Source organism: Notechis scutatus, chromosome 5 (genome assembly GCF_049901735.1).
Source record: "Notechis scutatus isolate UNSWTSFEM ecotype Mainland chromosome 5, rNotScu1.2, whole genome shotgun sequence".
Taxonomy (NCBI): Eukaryota; Metazoa; Chordata; class Lepidosauria; order Squamata; family Elapidae; genus Notechis; species Notechis scutatus.
In genome coordinates, this window is record NC_142013.1 from 82,138,751 (window position 1) to 82,157,448 (window position 18,698).

General features: G+C 37.4%; 2 protein-coding genes across 4 annotated transcripts in view; one reads left to right on the forward strand and one right to left on the reverse strand.

The window, feature by feature from the left end:
• The first annotated feature begins 2,605 nt into the window (after positions 1-2,605).
• On the forward strand, positions 2,606-8,926 carry RPL31 (ribosomal protein L31). 2 transcript variants are annotated; one of them, XM_026666789.2, is made up of 5 exons: positions 2,606-2,692; positions 4,382-4,488; positions 5,726-5,851; positions 8,187-8,299; positions 8,858-8,926. In XM_026666789.2, exons 2-5 carry the CDS (start codon positions 4,382-4,384, stop codon positions 8,887-8,889), a joined length of 378 nt encoding a protein of 125 aa, XP_026522574.1. In that variant the 5' UTR covers positions 2,606-2,692; the 3' UTR covers positions 8,890-8,926. The 2 variants fall into 2 exon arrangements, with proteins under 2 accessions (XP_026522574.1, XP_087823299.1); XM_087967173.1 differs by having other exon boundaries at positions 2,669-3,052.
• An 875-nt stretch (positions 8,927-9,801) lies between these two features.
• The window catches only part of TBC1D8 (TBC1 domain family member 8), a 47,577-nt gene continuing 38,680 nt past the window's right edge, over positions 9,802-18,698 (reverse strand). For both annotated transcript variants that reach the window (XM_026666787.2, XM_087967172.1), the window contains exons 11-20: positions 18,248-18,365; positions 17,306-17,591; positions 16,786-16,915; positions 16,593-16,691; positions 16,186-16,254; positions 15,241-15,484; positions 13,536-13,601; positions 12,691-12,780; positions 11,213-11,313; positions 9,802-10,680 (exon numbers count right to left, since the gene is read on the reverse strand). In XM_026666787.2, the coding sequence (XP_026522572.2) occupies positions 10,237-10,680; positions 11,213-11,313; positions 12,691-12,780; positions 13,536-13,601; positions 15,241-15,484; positions 16,186-16,254; positions 16,593-16,691; positions 16,786-16,915; positions 17,306-17,591; positions 18,248-18,365 (1,647 nt within the window). In that variant the 3' untranslated portion in view covers positions 9,802-10,236. The remainder of the gene's footprint in view (positions 10,681-11,212; positions 11,314-12,690; positions 12,781-13,535; positions 13,602-15,240; positions 15,485-16,185; positions 16,255-16,592; positions 16,692-16,785; positions 16,916-17,305; positions 17,592-18,247; positions 18,366-18,698) is intronic.

Below are 18,698 nucleotides of genomic sequence, written 5' to 3' on the forward strand. Positions count from 1 at the left end.
TAGAGCAAAGCCAGTCTGGGAGGGAGGGAGGGAAAGAGAAAGAGATAGAGACCTGATGCATCAGATTGAATGAGGCCTAGTTTAGACTGAGGCCCTTTTCCACACTGAAACATCTTTGCCAGCACATTGAAACCTCTTTGGCTTCTTTTAAAGGTTTTGTGGACGAAACATGGTCAAGACTATCAGGAAGCTCACATTTTGTTGAGACTCTAAACAGGATCCATTGGACCAGATCTCCACCCTAAAAATTACTTTTCCCCAATGCATTACAGTGCCAATTCTGAAGAAGGCAGAACCAAAATGTATTGGTAAATTACAAGGAGAACACACACACACACACTCCCTTCTAACCCTGCTGGAGCAGGTGATTGGACTAGAATAGATATCTCATTATCTTTCTCCTCCCTCCCTTCTTTATTTCTTTCTGTCCCTTCCATCCATCCCCTCTTCTTTGTCCCTTTTTCTTTCTTTTCTCTCTTTTCCTCTCTGAGGCTCACCCCTTTAGATCAGGGGTCGCCAAACCTTTGGACATCAGGGACCACCAAACTTATAATTTTAAATCCCGGAGACCACTAATATGAATTTTGACTGATAGTGGCTTTCTGGCGTTGGTGGGAGAGAGAGAGAGATCTGATCCAACCTCTCTCTCTCCCTCTCACACACACACAAAGGCAGGGGTGCGATTTAGACCCCTGATCTAAAGCTGTCAAAACTCCAAAAACAGGTCAAGTAGCTCTGGGGAGGCCAGTCATAAATTAGAACACTTGCTAAACAACCGGCCATTAAGTGAGGACCACTTGTATTTGGTTTGCCAGTCACCTGGCCACGCCCACCCAGTCACATGACCAGCAAGCCACGGCCACTTAGTCACATGACCAGCAAGCCACGCCCACCCAGTCACGTGACCAGCAAGACACACTCTCAAATTAGGCCACGCCCACAGAAATTTTAATCCCACTCCTGGGTGGGGGGCACCGAGGATGAGTTTGTAGCACCAAGGGGGCGGTGGACTTAAAAAGTTTGGGAACCACTGATTTAAATCATGATATAAATCTTGAGGGTCCATAGCCATGGTCCATGACAACAAAAGGTATTTAAAGGGGGTTGAGAACTCTGCTGTGTCACATTCTATATGGGGCTACCCTTAAAGACCACCAGGAAGATTCAGCTGATGCAGAGTGTAACTATACAGGAAGTTATGTGGGGCTACAGGATGGCAAGCATCACATCTCTGATCCTTAAGATGCACTTAAGGGGGGGGGGGAGAAGCAGGCTTATACATGCTTATCTGGAAAAAAGCCACATAAAACTTGTGAAAATCACTTCTGAGTAGGTTTGCAAAGAAGAAACTGAAAAACTTTTATTTATTAAATGTATATGCCACCCACCTCACTAGTACAGCAGCTCTGGACAATTACAGAATAACCGTGCCTATTTCAAGGTGCTATGCAGGGAAAAGGCATGTGGAAGTACTGATTTGTTTACTTCTAAAAAAGTATACAGGGGAGGTATCTGTAATGGATACTGCTATTTAGGATGTTGGTTTTATTTTATGGATTCTATCTGCTTTACTTCCCTGTCAACATTGGAATATGGTTCTTGAAATTCTGAGTATTGGAATGTAAAAGTTTTTCCATCTACTGTAAATACACAATAAAGTAAGCATAAAGAAAGAATTAGTTTTTTTTGATAGACAGAATATGTATTGGGTATAAAAGATGTTTTTATATACACTACGCTGTCAGGAATGCTGAAATAATCATGCTGCTATTATTCTGAAATACTGACAGCTATAGTGATTCCAAACAGAAAGGATATTAAATCAATGAGTTGCATGGCCATTGTATTCAAATGATTATTTGTAGGTGTTCTTCTTCCTATGGGTGCCCAAGAAAAAATGAAATGAGATTATATTCCTGCTTAACAAGCTATCAATTAACTTGGAGACATCAAGTGGTACCAGGCAAAAGACCACGTGGTGGCCTGCAGAATTAATACAGTATTAACATTTTTCTCAGCACTTCATTAGTCATGCTGGCTGGTCTGTGGCAGTTAAGTCCCTAAAACCTGGGGATTTCCAAACTGGTTTATCTCTTATTTAAAATTTGATTTCTTCTCAGGCAGGCTTTTTCTTTCCAATCGCCACCGCAAAAGATTGGAAAATCCCAAGCTAAGCCATTTCTTTTATTCCCAAGAAGGGGAATCGGAACAAACAGTTGATGATTGAGAATGAGCCATGGGGAAAGTAAGAGAATAAAAAGGCAGTTTTACATGGTATACAATTGGCTTGGGCGCTCTTAGTTCCTCTTTTTCTTACCCAACCTCAATCAAGGATTTTTCAATGGGAGAATACTCTCTTACACCTTTTATTCTGTTTTAAGAATATTTAAAAGCCAATCGAGTCTCTTGTCTTTCTAAAACCCAGTTGCTGCCGTATCTCCAATACTAATGTATACTTTTTTTCTTTTCACTGCCTCTTATGAATATTTATAATTTCCCACTTAACTAAACGGGGGGGAAGGATAAAACAGCACGTCTCCCGTCCCAACCAACAACCGCCCCGCTCAACATCCGACTTCTAACCCGGAAGTTTTTCTGTTGATCTTTTTTCGATCTCTATGATACTTCCGGTTTCCTTGATTTCCTCCCATGATTCCTGCGGCTCTTCCTTTCCGAGCTTGTCCTAAGCAGGGTGAGTAGCCGTAATGTGGGTTTTGGTTGTTATCCGAGTCCATCCGTACCGCTGGGCCTTTTTAGGGCCGGGGCTCTGAGCCAGCCCGGCTGTTGGAATGATGTCGCTCACGGAGGGCTGTATATTTTCGCGCTGACGTTGAAAGATTTCCCCATAAATGCCCGAAATGTTTTTTTTTTCCGCTCGCAATGCCGGCCTGCACGCAGGGCCCTTTCGTTTCAGTGTGTGAAAATAGAGAGGATGAGAAGCCACAATAATGACTTAATACAAAACAGGCTGGGAAGTAGATGTTGATCTATAATATATGTGTATTATTCTAAAGAAGTCTCCAGGAAGGTACATAGAAAGTCAAAAATCCCTGTAAGTGACAACGTCTTTTTGTCCACCTGATAATGCCTTTGGCATTAATCCTATTTAATCCTATTAAAAATAGGATTCTCCTCTTTACTACTAATCAATAAAACAGTGTATTCCAAAAGTTTTAACTCATCGCCCGAATATGAATCGTGAATTAGTGTATTCTTGTCCTTAGACGTAGAGTCACTTGTTGCGATATAGGATCACTACCTTGATGGACGGTTTTTGTCCAAAGCATCAGCCATTTGTGCTCTTCTTTAGCTGCTGTGTAAAGAGCCCAAGATGTGCTTGGCAAGTTTTAAGACTTGTGGACTTCAACTCCCAGAATTCATGAGCTAACATGACTGGAGGAGGAATTCTGGGAGTTGAAGTCCACAAGTCTTAAAGCTGTACAGCAACCATAAGTAAATTCTAAGTTTTAAAAGGTTTTCTTCCTCTCCTCCCTACTGATAACTCCACGTACTGTAGTTGTAAAGAATTGCACCACTGAATGCTATTCTAGAGTTTTGCTGAGGTAGGATTTCTTATGCAGTATTTGGGGTCCATAGGATACACCAATTCTCAGTTGTATTTTAGTTGCAACACTGTTATTGATAGAATAATACCCAGTAACTCAAGATTTGAAGGGACTGAAGGTGATGTTATAGCAGAGACTCAGCGACACGTATTGTTAACCTCTAAATTTATTTTGCCACTATGTTTTAGTCCCATGTCTGTCTTTCAGATTGTTAGATATTGGGTGAGCTCCCATCAATTTGTCCCAGCTTCTGCCCACCTAGCATTTTGAAAGTGTGCAAACGGAAATAAATATATAGGTACCACTTCATTGAGCGTCCCCTGGACAATGGTGATCTTACTGGCTAATCCTTTCAACCTGGAAGTGCCTTGGCAATGGTACTTCCAATGCAAACAAAATAGTAGTTAGATATTTCATTCTAACAAAATAAATGGTATAATTAGTATATATGAAAGTATATTGGACAAAAAACTAGCATTGCCTTTACACTTTTTCAAAAGGAATGTTGCTCAAAACTGCTTTTGGGCTGTCCCAAAATTTGGCACCAGATTTTGTAGATAATAAAGGATTGCAAAAACAAGAGTAATCCTATTACATATTCTGCTATCACAAGCCATTTGTCCTCTGGAACTAGTTGAATAGTGTGCATTATTAATTATTAAATAATTAGATTCACTTTTAGCAATGGAAATTAAAAGAACTGTTTTTAATTGGATATCTATGCATTGTGTGAAACTTTGTATAATACATTTTGATATGCTATTCCACAAAATTCTGTGTAAAATATTCTATTTCTGTTGCATATTATGAAATAGATGGCCCCTGCAAAGAAAGGTGGTGAAAAGAAGAAAGGCCGATCAGCCATCAATGAGGTGGTTACTCGAGAATATACTATAAATATTCACAAAAGGATCCATGGCGTGTGAGTGATTTTTTTTTTCTCTATTGGAATTTTGATCAGGCTGTTTTAACTTACAACGTTTTGTTCATTCCTTTTTAAAATAGCTTTACTTTTTTAAAATTCAGAAATAGATCAGTGATTGCTAAGGTTGGTTCATAAGACGTAGTTATCAGACTTATTTGAAAAAAAAAATAATGTAGAATGGCACAGATATTAGAAGCATTTAGTCCCACAAGGCCAATGAAATTTCTGGGGTATTATGGACTGGCTTAGGTAAAAGCTCTGAAAAGGTAGTATTTAGTGTTGCCATAATCTGTCTAGTTTATAGAAAAGCCTGAAATGAAAATATTGTCCAGCTAGCTATAATATTTTTTTATCAAACTATGACACCGCTGTCAAAGTGCTGCTATCAAGGTTGTAGTTTGAGAGCTCTCTAGAGCTTCCTGAATTTGCCTTTTTTTGCCCTAAAATACCTGTTTAGAACACTAAAGTTCTTGAATTTTGCTTCTGCAGATAGTTTCTAAAACATACCAAAAGTATCATAGTCACAATGCAAGTGACTAGATTCCTGCACCTGCATTAAAGATTTGCCGGAACCTGGTGAACAATCCATTATGATCATTGTATACAATTAATGCACTAAATCTTTTGATGCTATTATCCCTGTTGTGTTTTAGTGGCTGATAACTACAGGCCTTCACAATATGACTAATATTACATTATAGCTAAGTCTGTGCTCTTGTTTATGTGCAGCTGATAGGCTGCCAAATTATTATTTCAGCATAGATTTCATTTGTTATTTCTTACTATTTTATTCTAGAACTTTTAATTAGATACTCATTTTTAATCCACTGGTCTTTGTAATAAATATTTGAACATACCATTATGTAATAGTGAAAGTAATATTTTTTTAAATAGAGGTTTTTTTATTCAAGATTTATATCCTTTATATTCAGGCTGTACAAGCATTTTAAAATAATCTGGGTGTGTTAGAATGAATGAAGCACCCTTCCTCACAGCTTTAAAGCAGTTCTGTCTCAGGATGTATAATTGCTTCAAAGCCTGGTTCTGCTTTGTGTGTGTGAAGGCAGGGAAAATATTGAACGTGAGCACTCGCACATACAGCTTGTGAAAAGGTATGTACGAAACATTCCTTTGAATGTGCATACCTTTTTTATTATTTAAAGCTGATGTCTAAATATACAAGCAGAATCTCTTGACTTGATGGCACAGTCTTTATTTATTTTTGTACTCTTAGGGGCTTCAAGAAACGGGCTCCTCGTGCTCTTAAGGAGATTCGGAAATTTGCCATGAAGGAAATGGGTACTCCTGATGTACGCATTGATACCCGTTTGAACAAGGCTGTCTGGACGAAAGGAATAAGGTATCATCAGATTGTTTCCTTGATCGAGGTGCTCTCCTGTTCTTTGCTCAGTGCAAAGGAATACTCAGTGCTTGCACAAGTAAGACTGGGTATGATGAGAGGCTAATATAGTATTTTAATACATTCAACTACTAAACTGGCTGGTGAAATTTCTTTAGAACTGGTAAGCAAGAAAGCCATGGCCAACCACTTCTGAAAAAAACCTTACCAAGAAAACAGACTTATCCAGAGAGTCTCTGAATATTAGACATGATTGAAGGGAAAAAACCGAAAATGTACGAAGTTATTTGTTGGTTTGTCATCCCTTTCACACAAATGCAAGGCTCTCCCTTACATAACACTTTTATCTTTCATTCCCCTCCCCCCGCAACCCTGTGAAGTAAGTTGGACTGAGAATGTCTGGTGCTTCTTAATGTACAGCCAGTCCTTGAGTTACAACTGTTCATTTAGTGACTATTCAAAGTTATAACAACACTGAAAAAAGTGACTTATGACTGTTTTTCACACTTACAACCATTGCAGCCTCCCCACGGTCACATGATCAAAATTCAGATGCTTGGAAACTGACTCACATTTATGACAGTTGCAATGGTCTGGAGTCTTGATCACCTTTTGCTATCTGACAAGCAAAGTCAATGGGGAATCCAGATTCACTTAACAACCATGTTACAAACTTAACAAATGCAATGATTCACTTAACTGGCAAGAAAAGTCGTAAAATGGGGCAAACTCAAAAAACGATTCACTCAGCAACACAAATTTTGGGCTCAATTGTCATAACTCGAGGACTACCTGTACTTTACAGTTCTTATAATCTGATGCAGTTAAATCCAAGTGATTCAGGTCGTTCTCTTGAAGAATAGTTTACAGGTAGTCCTTGCTTACTGTCTTTTTTAATGACTGCTGGAAATTAGGATTGATCCAGCTTTGCGATCAATCCTTTCATTTACTCGCATCATCGAGTAACTGGTTGACAAACTGTACTCAACGAGTAGTCCTACATCTGTATGGAGGGAAGGGACCAATGGGGTACTACAAGGTTCTGTTTTAGGCCCAATACCCTTCAATATCTTTATAAATGGCTTAGATGAGGAAGGGGAACTCATCAAATTAGCAGATGACACTTAAGCTGGCAGGAATAGTCAACACCCTAGAAGATAAGCTCAGGATCCAAAAATATCTTGATAGATTTGAACAATGAGCCCTATCCAACAACATGAAATTTAATGTGGAGAAAAGCAAGATTTTATACTTAGGCAGGAAAAACCAAAGGTATAAATATAGGTTAGACAAAACCTGACTCAAAAACAGTAACTGAGAGGGACCTTGGAGTCCTAGTGAACAATCACCTTAACATGATCCAGCAGTATGTGGCAGCAGTCAAAAAATCCTTGGTTGTATAAGTAGAGGCATAAAATCAAAATCGTGTGAAATATTAGTATCACTTTATAAATCCTTAGTAAGACCACATCTGGAATACTGCATCCAGTTTTAGTCACCACATTTAAAAAAAGATGTTGAGACTTTGGAAACAATGCAAAGAAGAGTAGCTAAGATTATTAAAGGCCTGGAGACAAAAACGTGAAGAATGGCTGCAGGAATCGGGTATGGCCCATCTAGAGAAAAGAAGGGGCTATCACAAAGAAGAGGAGGCAAACTTATTTTCCAGAGCAGCAGAAGGCAAGGCAAGAAACAATGGATAGAAACTAATCAAGAAGAGAAGCAACCTAGAATTAAGGAGAAACTTTCTAACAGTGAGAACAATTAACCAGTGGAACAGCTTGCCTTCAGAAGTTGTGGCGCATCATCACTGGAGGTTTTTAAGAAGACACTGGATAGTCACTTGTCTGAAATGGCATAGGGTCTCCTGCTTGGGCAGAGGATTTGGACTAGACGACCTCCAAGGTCCCTTCCAGTTCTGTTCTGATTGATTGATCGATCTGAGGTCATGTGAGTGCCGTTTGTATGCTTCACATCAGGGTTCCTACTAACAGTTAATGGAGAATGCAGAAGTAAAATCACAGTCGTGATGTCTCGCATAATGACCAAACAGGAAGTGGTGCAACCCTATTATTACTATCTGATTTTCTGCTTAGCAACAATGCTTAGTGATGGAGTTGCCAATCTAAATTGTAATTAAGGCAGGACTGCCTGTAATTAACATTAGTTTAAATAAGCACAGAAGCTAGAAATAAAGCAAAATTTTTACACTGGGGTTTTTTAGTTAAAAAAAACCAAAAGTAATCTGCTATTATACATAATTTGCCTACCTTTCAGACAGCAAAGTACTAGCATTAAACAAAACATGTTTCTAAACATTGCAAATATTTTACAGGAATGTTCCTTATCGTATCCGAGTACGCTTATCCCGAAAGCGCAATGAGGATGAAGATTCACCTAATAAATTGTATACACTGGTTACCTATGTGCCAGTCACCACCTTCAAAGGTAATTTGTATTCTATATTAGAAGAGAGACCTATATTTGTTTAAATGTAGTCGTACCAATGTTTAGAAGTAATTGCACCATTTTCCAGAAAAATATTACATATATATTGCATATGATATATTCTATTAGTACAGGTAGTCTTTAACTTATGACAATTGAGCCTAATTTTTTTTTGTTAAGTGAGATATTTGTTGAGTTTTGCCCCATTTTATGATATTTCTTGCCACTTTTGTTAAGTGAATCACTGCAGTTAATAAGTTAGTTCCATAGTTAAGTGAATCCAGCTTTCCCATTGATTTTGCTTATCAAAAGGTTGCAAAAGGTGATCATGTGAACTTGAGAAACAGCAGCAGTCATAAGTACGAATCAGTTGCCAAGCAACTGAATTTTGATCACATGATCCTGGGGCTGCTACAAAGGCCATAAGTGTGAAAAATGCTCATATCAGTATCGTAACTTTGAACAATCACTAACTGAACTGTTGTAAATTGAGGATCACTTGTATATTACGCTCTCAGTAACTTATGGTTTCATTGTCTTTTTTTCCTTTGTTTGCAGGTCTACAGACTGTTAATGTAGATGAAAACTAAGCTTTTATTACAATAAAAATACTAAATTGGTATTAAACATGTAGATGTATCTTTTCTGCAATCAGATTACTCTGGGTTACTGATCAGCAATTGAATTCCACAATTGCTCAAAGGTGAAACAAGCCTTCCAATTGCCTGGTAGGTCACAATGTTTCTTGATAATTCTAATGATATGAAGAAAAACGGCAACGCTGTTATCTTTCTTGGAATGTCTGATATATGAGAAGCCAAATTTTCTAATGGGTTGCTGACTCCTCTTGTCAGATAGTGAAACAAAGTGAGACCTTTTTCACTCTTCCTGTTCTTGCAAAACAATTTCCCTTGCAAGCACTGGAATGAAATAAATGTATGATTTTAGGACATGTCAAAATTGGATTAAAAGAATTAAATAATTATAATACCCTTCAGATCAACAGTTAAGACTGCAAGAATTTCACAATGAAGGTGCTGTTTACAGGAATTTTTTTCCTTCAAGTACAGAGAGAATGTAAAGTTTTATGCAAGTTCCAATGTGCTGAGGATTTATTGTGTCCTTTTGTTTATACAATATTCAGGTACTACTTAATCGCAAAGTACTTAAAAGCAAAATGTAGCCATTAGCATCAGATTTGCAGCCCATAGAATGGATAGTCCCAAGCAAGCATTTTATTTTTTATTTTTTCAAATGATGGGTTTCTAGAAGTAAACTGAATTCCTTAAGTCATCTATTTTTACCCCTTGAAAATGACTTACCCTTCATCAAAACAGCCTTTTTCCAGCTTCCATTCCTCTGCTAGACAGGTATCCAAAGGCTTTTTGGGAAGAAAACAAAATGTGTAAGGTGACCAACACACATCAGAATTTGAAATCTTTCCATTCATAATACCTTCTAAATTGCCTAACACATTCACATGACATACTTGAAATGGAGTAATCTGAAAAGCAACAGATACAAAAATCTTTTATTGAAAAGTGCACACACAGAAAAATGAAAGTCATAGTTCAGGTACATGGAACATTGAAAGCAAGACATACAAACTTTGTTTCAAATATATTAATAGTTTCAATTACCAGCATTGAAACGAACATTAGTGCAAAAAAGGCAACAATTCATAAAACCTGTAGTTGGCCAAAGTTGTCAACTGGGAGTTGCTTTCTTTTTACTTTTTGGTACAATTGCTTAAATTTTTCAAAGTGAAGATGGAGTTTTAAATTACATTCAAAACAAAAACAGATGGTCTCTTTACCCCAAAACCACATTTTAAGTTGTGTTTTGGCTTTAAAGCTCCCAAGAGTATTAAATATTTGTGTTGGTCCAAAAGCCCTAAAATTACAGTATGCATTTTGGTAGTACATAACCGTTGGTTGCTACTGTACATTTAGCTGTTCAATTTCACCTCGTGATGGCTGGCTTGCCCCACCTGATTTGGAGTTGCATTGGGTCAGCTTTGCATTCTCTAGTTTTGGTTTCAATTCTAAGGATTTCTCAAAGAAATTGACCAGGGATTGTTCAGTTAATAGGGAAGCCAAGATTTGTTCAAAAGAAACAATCCAGTCTCCTGTTGCAGGTGAGGGCACATTCTTTGAGATTTTCACAGTGTCTGTAAAAACTTGATCTTGCTCTGAAGTAGATGCCTCTGTCTGGAAATCCTCACTGAAATCATCGGAGCCTGAGCTGCTGCTTCTTTGGCCAACTTCTCCAATCTGAAGTAACAATGTAGTCACTGTAGCTATAGCTTGATACAACTCGTTTTCTTCCGGATCTTCATGGAACATGCTGTACAAGGTCTTACAAAACTGGATAAATTCTTGCTACAAAGGGAGATAAGGTCAACATAATGCAATTTTAGTGACTTATTTTCCAAAATACATAGCTTATTAAAGCTGCTTTAATTTAATGGAAGTACAATCATTGTTTAAGGTTTGTTTTCCGGTCTGCCTAAAAAAAGACTTCAACTTGACTAGTGTTCATCCTTCGTCTTATTCTGAGGAGGGGCTATGGAGATAGCATTAAAGCAATATCTTAATATTTTTCTTTGGGTTATAAGAAAGCATTTTAGCTAGATTGTTATCTCAAGTGTACAAATGTTGAAGATAAAAGTGTTGAAAGAAAAACCACCCAGATTGGCGCAAATGGATGTAGCAAAGGAAAAATACTGCAGTATTCTGGGGGAGTAAAGCTGGGAATTGCAGTCATGCAGATCTTCACCTTTTAGCATAGATTAATACTACTGTCTGACATTTTCTGTTTCATATTACTACCATAGCAGAAATCTATAGGCTGAGTTAACTAAGTGTGGCTCCTCAGAATCAAAAGTCATGCATATTACAATTCATCTTGTACCTGGTTCATTTTAGGTAGTTCTTTCTCAGCCTTGGTATCTTTTTCTTTGGCTAAATCCTTCAGCATCTGTTTCAACTGCTTCTGATAATCTATGCCATCACCTAGATAAAAGATATATTATATGATGAGGAAGTGAACATGAAAATGTAACATTGAATGATACTGGACATGTTTTTTGCTTTTCTTATTCCAGAAATGTCAAGTGTATTGTCTGATACAAGTTAGTGAAATTGTTTTTGGAATCTAAATTCATTACAGCCGTTCCTGCAGTGACACTCCCCATATCTTATAGCAGAAAATGTTATTAACTTGTTAGATTTAGATCCTACCTTATGTTCATGAATTTATTCCCTCTCATCTTCCCCCATAAGAAGTTTGGCTAAAGCAGCGGTCGCCAACAGGTGGACTGCGGCCCACTGGTGGTCCACGAGAAAATTTTGTTGGTCCGCAGAGAAATGCCATCCCAAAGCACCCCCAAAACAATCCAGGATGCGCAGGAACACAAGGCTGCGCCGCCCACATGGCCTGTGGGAACCCTCCCCACCCACTCACTCCTTACATGGCAAACTTGCCTGCTAAATTGCTATTTTTCCTTTTTTTTTGACCATCAACTGTTCTGCTGTGCCAGGAGATTTAGATTAGCTAGAAAGAAGGAAATCGTTGGATTTCTTGCTTTCTAGCTAATCTTTAGATCTTCAGCTCTAAGCAGAGCCAAACCTTCCTTAGGACTGAAGCAGTGCAGACTCGGTTAGCCAATGGCAGAAACACATCTCTAAGTGAACCTGTGAACAACTCAATCCACCTGCCTGTTTTGCCTGATTTTGGGTAAAAGTTGTTCTTTTTTTATAAAAAATACATGGTGTGTTGTGAGTAATTTTGTGAGTTTGCTTGCAAACAATTTTATGGGATAGACTCAGCTAGCTGATGGCAGAAAGATAGATTTCTGAATCTGTGATTCTGTGAGCAACTCAATCTGCCTGCCTGCTCTGCCTGATTTTGGGTAAAAGTTGCTTTTTTTATAAAAAAAAATCAATATTTACATAAATATTTATAATATTTACATACAAGCCATGCTCAGCCAGTCACATGACCACCAAGCCATACCCACAAATTAGGTTACGCCCACAGAACCAGTTAAGAAATTTGAATCCTACTCCTGCTTCTGTGTGTTTCTGTGAGTGTGTGTGTGTGAGAAAGATGGGGGGGGGAGAGAAGTTAGATCAGATCTCTCTCTCCCTCTCTCTTCCTCCCATCAACGTCAGCAAGCCACCATCAGTCAAAATTCATGTTAGTGGTCCCAGGGATTTAAAATTATGAGTTTGGTGGTCCCTGAGGTCCAAAAGGTTGGCGACCCCTGGGCTAAAGGATAGTTCCTCAACATTGCTCTCCCCATTGCCCTCCCCAGCTTGACCACTACATTATACTAGTTCATTTTATTAATTACAGGAAAAAATAGTATTTGAAATTAGATTACTTACTGTTTGATTTTCCAATTACTAAAGGCCTTGAAGTTGATAACAAAGAATTCTTTAGTGGTGACTGACTGTCCCTTTCATTTTCTGTGAGGGCTATAATGGTAAAGTAATGCTATTATTACATTTAGCAGAATGTGTTGAATTCACATAGATCATAGAACCATGTCTGTGATTTTTAATGGGTCTAGTTTTTTTAAGTATAAGAAATATGATTCAACTCCCCCTCAATTGTCCAAACATGCAGATACACAGCTCTCTTAGGGAAAGTTGAATCAGATGTCCCTACTAATCAGACAAGTGAGTTTGAGGGGTTCTTTCCTTTAAAAGGCATACACATTAAATGCCGCCCTTGGACTCTTGAATGGTTATGCCAGAAGCATAAGATCTCGGGACCTGATAAAAAGGTTTAATGATCCTGATACTTGAAAGGACTGCAAATCCATCAATAAAAAGCATGCCCTTTATCATTTTATGATCAGGAAGATCTTTTATAGAGGAGAGAGGACAACGGTAATGCCCAAGATTGCTCATTTAGCAAAATTACTCCCAAGAGCTAAGTGTACAAAACTTCTGAAAGTCAGGCTACGGACAAGAATGTAAATTTTGAATCCAGGTGTTCAAGAAAGATTTCATACAATGTTGTTTGTTAAACCAGAATCAATTTATCTAACCCATAGGTATTAGATGAATTTCTGATCACACTATAAGGTACAGAATTTCAAGTTTACAGATAATACTAAAGAGTTCACAAATTTTCTTTTAACAATCTGGTACAATGAGAGTTATATACAAATGGGGTAAACTAATCCAAAAGGAAAGGAAATTAAATGTATTTTAAAAGTTCTTACCAGGAGGAATATGTAATCTGTACAACAGTTTAATTTTTTCATTCATTTCTCCATTGAACATAATATCTGTAGGAGGAAAAAAGTATACCAGAGGCTTGAGTCCCTTTTTCTTAAAGCATAAAAACTTGCAATTTATGTGAAAAATTATAATTATACGAAAAGTTCTGAATTTAAACTTTGATTAAAAATTCAATCAAATTTACAATTCTGTGCTGATAGTATTTGAAAATACTAAGTTTATCTAAGTTTATTGGAGAGCAAAGAATGACAATGTGTTAGACCATCTTGCATGTAAACAACATTGAGAACAATCCAGAGGTAGTATGCAGCAGGTTCTGACCAGTTTTGGAGAACCGGTAGCAGAAATTTTGAGTAGTTTGGAGAACCAGCAAATATCATCTGACTGGCCCTGTCCCCATCTATTCTCTGCCTCCCGAGTCCCAGCTGATCGTCTGGGTATTCTTTTGTTGCACTGCACAGGAAGATGGAGCTGGAAAGCAGGTTAGTGGGGTGGGGAGGGAGTGGGATTTTGCAGTATCCTTCACCTGGAGTGGGGTGGGAATGGAGATTTTACAGTATCCTTCCTCTGCGATGCCCACCAAGCCACACCTACCAGGCCATGCCCACAGAACTGGTAGTAAAAATTTTGAATCCCACCACTGGAACAATCACATGAAAGAAAGTAGGGCAGGAATAATTCACATGCCAAAATAGTAGCACAGGCTTTGAAGACAAATCCTAGCAATTTCCTTATAAAGTTATCTTCTGGAAAGGTCACAGTTACAATTAATTCCAGGTATTAAAACAATTGAGAGAAAGATAGGGACTATCAATTATTTTGCAACTTATAAAATCAAATGTGTTTCTTGTACAAAGTAGTGTAAAATTCCAGAATGAATGAAAATATTTCCATAAGAGCAGTTTAAGCAAATCATTCTGGCTTCACATTAGACTAACAACATTTATTGTCACATATTTTTTTGTGACTCATTGTCCAGAGAGTCAGTTTGCTTATCCGGTAAAACATTGCTAAAAATGCAAACTTACAGCTTAATATTCTCTACGACTCATGCATCTTTTGTGCAACAACCCAGTGCCATTTGCACTGTTTAGGGTGTCAGGATTCCGGCAGTTGCCCCCATTTAAATCATGAGTCTCGAGCCAAACTTCCAAAACCTAAAAAGGATTTATTGGGAGTTAAACTGTCCAGGACACTGCCTGGGTGAGCCGACTCTGAGGCACATAATTCATTGTCACCCTTGACCCTGGTTTTCCCCCACTCCCTGGGTGTATCGTAATTCATATTCTCCAATGGGACACATTCATAGCCAAGAGTGATTAATCATGCTCTCCAGTTAGAATTCTGTGCGGCAGAAACTTCAGTCACCTAGTTACTATTTTTGAAAACATTTATGGAATGCAGTTTCTGTTTGCAAGCTGCGGCACTGCTCCCCTCTCCCTTTCTGTTGGCAATTCTAACAAGACAATAGAAATATTTTATGAGTTGACATAGGGTTGTCAAACTCCCAGCCCGTGGGCCGGATGCATCATGCACTGGCCACACCCATATCTGCTTTAGTAAAGGAGAAAAAAGTCCTGATACGTGACGCTGCTATGATGCTGTGAGTTTGACACCCCTGATTTAGATCCATAACTTGCCTGAAAATTTGCTGCATGAGAAAATCAGTGAAAATTGAATACTCACCTAAGCAGCTAACAAATGCTTTGAATTCAATCAGATGGTCCATGTTTTCATCCAAAAGGCGGAATGCTCTTTCTGCTAGAACCTGAGTATGTTCACCACACATCCAAGGTGAAACAAGTTTAAAAAGGTTAGTAAATTGCTGAGAATCAATTCTATATTGCTCAGCATATGGTCTACTTGGATCATGACGCTGAATTACAACTGCACTATTCCATTCCCAGTAACAGCTTATTAAATGCTCTTTCTGAAAAAACAAAACAAAACAAAAAAAAACAAATATTAGAATGAAAATTTTATCCAGGAAGATTTTAGTGGTGGGCAACTGCATATTTATTTGCTCATATGAACATTTGCATAATGTCAACATTACATATTGGTCTTAAAGTTTAATGTATATTAAATGTCCTGGAACGCAGGTATTTTTAGTTCTTATGACTGGCAGGTTAATATAATAAGAAAAGGACACTATGATACTGTTAAGAGCTTGGAAAAACTGCAATATGTGCGCTAAAGAGGAATGAAATAAAAGTGTAACCAGGTTAGTATTATTTGGGGAAGGCACCCTTCTTTTGTTATTCTTTGCTCTTCTTATCCATTTACTTATTTCAGAAATAGATTCCTTTTCTGTGCTATAATTTGCCAAGAAAAAACATAACATAAAACATTTATTTATATTGTAACAACTTCTTTCATGCCAGAAGAACAGGCCAATTAATTCCATTAACCTTAACCACTTAAAAGATTGTTTGAAATGGAAAAGATCTGATCAAAAACTAATTCAAGAATTTTTTTAGGTTTTTGGAAAAACTAAAAGCTAAAGTACTTAGATGCCATTAAAATATTGCAAAACATTACACCTTTGCTGATTTTTGAATATAAACTATACACAATATTTATCTGAATGCATCTAATCTAATGCAAAACTTTTCTGAAAAAAGTGCATACCTTAAATAAGTCATATAATTCCTCCAAATCTTCTGGAACAATAGAAACATCTGGAATAACCACTCTGAGCTAAGGAGAAAACAGGAAAGAGTTTAGTCGAAATATTAAGGCATACAAAAAAAAACTTGTTGAGCTAAATGTTCCCAAATTTGCCCTCATCTGAAGTATTTTTGCCCTACTTTTCATCATTTGACTTTGAATGGAACTTACAGTGTGTGAAAGGAAAAAGAATGGAGCATGAAGAAAAAAGAACACATTTGCATTCCATTCAGTAACATCCAAAGAGCTGTAAGTTGCACACCTGTGCTTCAGTTGCTTTGTATTTCAATAAGTATTTTTCTGCTTCTTTAGAAATCATTTTAAAATGTTTTCTAAAGTTTAAAAATAAGATTTTGAAAACTCTTTACCACATTCTGTTTAGTGGTTTCTTCATGACTCTGGAGTACACGGATCCTGTGTTTGTAGCGCATGTGCTCAATCTGTTCCACAGAATGGTCTCCAAATTTCTAAAATAAGGAAAAGATGTTTTTCATTTTCATTTGAAATGTTTGAATACTTCAAAATTCTAATTAAAATACTACCTACTACATTTTGCATTACCTCATATGAATCCCGTATTAGATCTGCTATTTCTGTTATAGGACAAGGTTCCATATCATCACTGAAAAAGGCATGTTGGTTTCCAATTGGTGGCAAAGGGCTTTCCTCATTTTTAACATGATCTAGAAATCTAAAATAGAGATATGCTTAAATCTACTGCCAAATATGCAACATGATGCAAGCATATTTTTATTCCTCACTGCATACTTACACACCGAACTGGTTTTTTCTCACTGTCAAATAATTCTACTGAGCTTGTTGCATCTCTATATAATAGGATTTAGATTGAAAGCTTTTTTTCAAGCTGTACAGAAAGAGTTTCTAGAAGGAACAGTGTTTGGGGCTGAAAACAGTTCAATCCAGCAGTGAGTTATAATACATCCTATTAAACATTCATGTCTGTTGCACTGTCTTGCTGAAGAAATCTATTAATGCGAACAAAGCAACAGATGAATTAAACGGGCAGTTTAAACTACTATGATGTCAACCTTAGATGAAACAGTCAGAGCATGGAGAGTACCTGCTGAGAATCATCAAAGCATGCCCATCATCTTTGCTGCTGCACAGTTCCACAGCATTGGCTTCCAGAACAGCTAATCCCAGTTGGAAAATGGCCTTTATCCCATCAAAGAAGAAACAGTCTACAACATTAACAGCACTTTCCAGGGGCATGATACTCAGGAAAAGTGTTAAGAACCATGACAAAGAAACAGAAGCCAGTGTGGAGAGATCTTTAAAATGTTCAGCTAATTCAGGAAGTCTCTCTCTGATTAACTCTTCAAATACTGACTGGTCCACTTGAGCACCTGTAAAAATCACACCAAGCCAGGTTACTTAAGGTGGAAAGAATCTGTTACTTTAGCTTTATTTAAAATACAATTTACAATGTGAGGCAATAAAAAATAAATCTAGTTTACTACTACAAAAGTGCTGCTTCTATGAATTTAATCTTGGCACATCACTGAGTTCTCAAGCATTTTAGCCTATTACAGCCTTGGGGTTTGTGTGTGTGGAGAGAACTATGGGATGCCAAGTACTGGAAGGGAGGGTATTCTGTAGAATTACTTTCATTTCAAACATCACAATATAATTAAGAAGGAGAATAACTTTTTTAAGTTGTCCACTATGTGGTCAAGCTGCTCCAAAGAAAAAGACCCCAGAAATCCATTTCACCCCTATTCTGATGATTTTTCAGAAAACCTTAAAAACTTGGCTGTTGTCCCAGGATTTTGAGTGGGATGTTTGCAGATATCTTCTGTTAGAGGGAGTGGATTTATCCAAATGTACAGGATTTTCTTGCTGTTTTTCTTCTTTTAACTTGATGTTAGCCACCCAGAGTAATTTGGAATTGTGTGGCCTCTAAATCTCAGAAATAAATTCATCTCAGAAAGAGCAATAAATAAAAAGATCACTGACGATAAACAGCTCAATAACAAAGAGAAAGAAAGAGAAGGCAACTTACCTATTACCCGGTGATTAAAATAATCTGGGAGCATCCTTTCACAAACAGATACAAGCAGCCAAAAAGCTTCCTCTTCTTTAGCATATAGCAGTAAAACTGAGGTCAATATATTCATGGACTGTTACGAAACAAGAGGGGGGAGAAATATAAGCAACTTTGATAATTACACATCCTGATTACTGTATCATTATGTATTGATTATTAAATATCCTGTATGTATTGGTGTTTAGATCAAAGATACTGGTTTCCATAGGAAAAAATAAAAGTGTGACTAGGATAAAACTGAAGTTTGGGTGAGTTTGTGGCATACTGGCAAAACCATGTTTTGACAGCAGAAAAACCTCTACCGGGCAGAGATAGGATTAGGATTGGTAAACTAACCCGCTCTATCATATTAAAAAGTATTAGTAGGCCTTCACTGAACAAGCAAGATGGGTAGTAGAGGTCAACA